Consider the following 4,701-nt stretch of genomic DNA (forward strand, 5'->3'; position numbering starts at 1 on the left):
GGTCAAAAGTCTATCAATGCAAAAATGCTCTTATGTCCCCACCTATATCAAAATCAAGCCTACACCCAAGGCTAAAAAAAGAGTTAAATAAGAACTTAAAAAAGAGATGAAAAATAAGAACAAACAGAGATTGAACATTTAAACACTGATGTCACAAGACTAAATAATGGTAAAATCAATTTCTGAGATATACTGTAGATATTTGAAATCAACACACAAACAAACCCAGACAGACAGGATATGAATAAAACATGAAAGATCTTTATTGTTGATTTACATGAGTTTCATATCAAAGTAAATTTTTTTTAACTCTAAATGACCATTTCATTTTGTAAATATTCTTATATCCTCAAGACAACTGAGAGCTTGAGCAGGCTTCACAATGACGGTGCTTTTTTACTTTGGTTTGACCACAATATCAGCGACTCCGTGCACTTGAGTGAGCAGACGGCAGTCCATCGATGCCAGGAGCTTCTGAGGACCAGCGACGGTGGGAACAAACTTCTCCGTTAGTGTAACCGTCGCATGCTTATCCACATCACTGAGAAACACAAATAGATTATAGACTTTCTGGAAGCTTTTCACTCTATAAATACAGTTTTTATCATATTTATTGAAGTGCAGCTCACACACATGAAGCAAATTTAAAGTGCATGCACATGTCGCACCACAAAATGCTCTTAAACACTGAAAGACTTACCCATAAGCAATCTTTCTGACACTCTGCATTCCCAATCCTTCTATACGGAACAAAACGTTCCTCAACACTTGTGACAGTGGGTTCTGGAACGTGATCTTGACTGTCAACTCTTTACCCACCACAGCGTCCCCTTGAGGCTGAAACAGTCAAAACACAATCAAAGGATGTAGATTTTTTAAATGAAGGACACTTAATTCTCAAATCTCATTTGCATTCCTCATTTGTAATTCAAATGGTGCTTTTAGATGCACTGAGCCAGGTTAAACATCAAAAGATTTGACACTAAGAAAGATATAAGAAAGTTTTGTGCTTGTTAAACGTCCTAGATAAAGACTAGAGGATCACCGACGTACAGTGATGATGAGGTCTGGTGTGCGCAGCCTGAAGTTGAACTGTGTGGCCAGAATCTGTTGGGTCTCGTTGACCCGTCCGGTGACCGCGAGCATCAGAGCGCCCTGGTCCACCAGATGGTTCATGTACTCTTTATACTGCAGAGTCAAAGGAATAGTCTTGGCTGAAGGGAGAGAAAAGGAACATGGCGTTAATGATTATAATGAAATATTTCAAGGTAATTTTGCACAGTACTCCAGTCCATTTTGCTCACTGCCCATAATCTCAAACAGGACTGCAAATTCAATTAATCCCTCGAACATGTGCACCAGCTTGAGTACTTTGTTTTGTTTTGTGTGTATGTGTTTTCCCTCTAAAAAAAACACTAAATTTAAGGAAAACAGATGCAACATTAACATTAACTGGGATTCTGTATATGAATTGTTGTTCATATACAGAAATATTCTATTTAAAAGTAAGCATTACCACTTTTAGATGCACAACATCTTATCAGCTTAACTTGTTTTCCTTATTTACACCTAAAAAGTTCAAAGTCGTACCTTGGGGGTACATATTATGACTCTGAGATACTAATTTGCACCTTTTAGAGGTAAATAAGGCACATATATGTTCTTTTAAGGGTATAAAGGTACAATTTGTGAATGAAATTGAACACCAACTACGAGCAGGTCTCATCATCAAGTGAATTTTGAGAAATGCAGCAACTAATTCAGACATTTTGGGGCACAATAACCAGAAAAACGTCTCTGGTGGGACTGTAAAACTCCACTCACTCTCTTGCGGTTTAAGGGTGAGAGTAATCTGGTCCTTCTTCACAGTATTTTTCAGCACGCCGGTGTAGTACATGACCATCACCTCATACAGCAGACTGGCCGTGCGCTGACTTGAGCTTTTGTTCTTCAGAACGATGGAGAGTTTGGCATCTTCACCGATACGAGGCCCTGCCCCGTCCATGACGATCTCAACGCTCACGTCATTGCCAGTGGGGGACGGATACAAAGCCGGTTTGGAGCCGAAGCGACTGGCCCTTTCCACGGCAACGCGCTCCTCCCATGAACCTGACGGACATGATTAAACAGAAAAGAGGAGTGTGAGCTGCTGCTTTTTTTGGAGTATTATCTCTAAACCCATTGTTCCAAAGTGTGCTGCTTACATAGGGATCCAACTCAAGTTATCAACATAAATTGCTGCTTCCAATGTTTTCTAATTTTCAGTTTCCTACCCTTATGAAAATTAACCATCGTTTCATTATAGTAAAAAAGTGTAGTAACCATGTTTTTTTTGGCATATTGATTACCATATATATTCACAATTTTAATACCATGGTTTAACTATGGTTAGTGTAGCAAAACCATATTTAATTTGTGGTTACTTTGGTTTAACTATAGTAACCCTTTTTTTATCTGGAGAAAAAACCATGGTTAATTTTTGTAAGGGTATTTTATGAATTAGTTTTTAATTTTAAGATTTTGTCATGAATTCTGTGCATTTTAAGTTCATATATTATGTGGTATATTATCTGTTTTTATGTGAAGTACTTTACTTGTTGTAATGGCTTTTTTTATTATTGTAAATCAGTTTGAGTTGGATTTCTTGTATCAGTGATATTATCCTTAACTAAAACTAAAACTAAAACCATAAAAATATTTTTATTGACTTGAAATGAAATAAATGTTAATTGAAATAAAATAAAATAAAAATACAAAAACAAAAAAAAAGATTCAGATAGTAATTTCATATTTTAGTTCAGCTTGAAATACTAAAATGACTAAATACAATTTCAGATTTTCAGTACAATTTTGGACCAGATGAAAGTATTTTCTTACCTTCTGGGTATTTGTAGAGGTGTGTGATGTCCACACGAGCATCAGATCCTACAGCTTTAGTACTGATGCACTGACCGATGGCGCTCTTCTCCACATTAACCTGACTGAAGCTTCCATCGGGTTTCTTCTGCCAGTAGATCCTATCACTGTTCACCTGAGACACACAGTGAAGTCATTTCAGCCTTTCAGAAGATGTTCTGAATAAAGTGCAAAGTTCACCAGACACAAATGAAGGTGAGAAGAGGTTCATATGAAACGCTCACTTCGGCAAAGACAAACGGAGTGTCGAATTTCAGGTTGACTTGTCCGTTGCGGACAGCGGAGACAGAAGTGGGACCGCAGCGGTACGAACCCTGGCTGGGCTCCTGAGGGGTCGCGTCCACCACCTGCCACCCGCCGTAACCAGCAGGGAGGTCCGGACGGCTCATCCAGGACTCGTTCCACACGTGGAAGTTCCTACAGAGAAAGTTTATTGAAAGTGTTTATTGTTGGTCTGCAATTTGTAAAAATAAAGCTGAATAGGCTTAAAAAAGGCTTTTTTTCTTTCTTACAAATAGTGAAATAAGGCACTTTACCTTAAAAAAAAAACAAAAAAAAAAAACAATCATCTAAATATTATAAGGGCAGTTTGCAGGAAATTATTAAATAAACATTTAGCAAATATACTAAAAAATTAATATTGAATAATAACTGATGATACATTTCTATATTCCAAGAAATTTCAAGAAATAAAGTTATTGCTTAATGTTCTAAAGCTAGCCATTTTTCATGCTAGGTTATTTTTTTTGTTTGTTAAATATTGGTTTACTGAACATATTTATTAGCACTCCGAAAAAAAAAAAAATTCTACCTCTAAAACCTTAAAAATAGTAATGGTAATATAAGTATAATTTCAATAATATAATATTATAGCTTTTATAAATATTTAAAATTAGTTTTGTGTGTTTTTTGTCATTTTTAATTGTTTGTTTTTTTATTTTTTTTATGTCTATAAAGTTTTTATTAATTTTATTTCAGATTGTTATTTTAGTACTTCAAGTTAAACTAAAATGTAGTTTATATAATAATGTAAAGTGTCAGTAATGATGGCTGTATTTGAGAACTGTCAGTTCATTGATCATCAAAATTGAATTTATAGTCTTCCAAGCATAAGTTTTGCTGATCAGAGAGACTAAGTATAACATAAACCTGAAACTGATGCCATTAATGACAATAAAATATCGTACCAGACAGAATCGCTGGTCTTGTCTTTGATGATTTCCAGCTTCTCATCAATATAAATGTCTGTGGTCAAGGAAAGGTCCGTGTCGTGAGCCGAGTTGAAGTTGGTCACACAGCGGGTGGGAATACCAAGACATCTTAACACTGAGAGAGAATGTTATTTAGATAACATTTTCTTCCTAAAAACATGATAGAAATGTATTTTTAATAGAGTGATAAAAGAAATCCAAAGCGTGCGGTATTGGTGACTCCTGCATAGACCCAGCACTGGGCGAATTTGACAGGCTTCCCTGAGCTTTTGTAATACTGTCTCAGGATATCACCGCTGCCGCTCCAGGCGGTGGGAGACGTCCCACCCTCATAGCTGTCCTTCCAGTTACCCATCAGAACACCGTAGTCATCGTTGGAGTTCACCTGTCACAGAAGAACAGAAAAACTTCTCAAAAACAGGTGCTTTTCAGCTCTTTAATCACTTTTCTGTTCCTCACAAGAAAGACAGTCTACATGTTGTTTTGTGTCCTGTATGAACACAAAAGGTTCACATGAACCTAAAACTACCACATGCTGGCTACTGTAATTCACCTTCTCAAATCATATACATGA

At 36.5% G+C, this 4,701-nt stretch overlaps 1 protein-coding gene across 1 annotated transcript in view; it reads right to left on the reverse strand.

The window, feature by feature from the left end:
* Positions 1-322: 322 nt before the first annotated feature.
* Positions 323-4,701, reverse strand: part of LOC131532295 (protein-glutamine gamma-glutamyltransferase K-like) — an 11,437-nt gene continuing 7,058 nt past the window's right edge. The window contains exons 7-14 of the mRNA XM_058763814.1: positions 4,332-4,512; positions 4,104-4,242; positions 3,141-3,333; positions 2,878-3,031; positions 1,825-2,109; positions 1,054-1,214; positions 701-837; positions 323-541 (exon numbers count right to left, since the gene is read on the reverse strand). Of these exons, the coding sequence (XP_058619797.1) occupies positions 397-541; positions 701-837; positions 1,054-1,214; positions 1,825-2,109; positions 2,878-3,031; positions 3,141-3,333; positions 4,104-4,242; positions 4,332-4,512 (1,395 nt within the window). The 3' untranslated portion in view covers positions 323-396. The remainder of the gene's footprint in view (positions 542-700; positions 838-1,053; positions 1,215-1,824; positions 2,110-2,877; positions 3,032-3,140; positions 3,334-4,103; positions 4,243-4,331; positions 4,513-4,701) is intronic.

The sequence above is a fragment of the Onychostoma macrolepis genome, chromosome 23 (assembly GCF_012432095.1).
Source record: "Onychostoma macrolepis isolate SWU-2019 chromosome 23, ASM1243209v1, whole genome shotgun sequence".
NCBI lineage: Eukaryota > Metazoa > Chordata > Actinopteri > Cypriniformes > Cyprinidae > Onychostoma > Onychostoma macrolepis.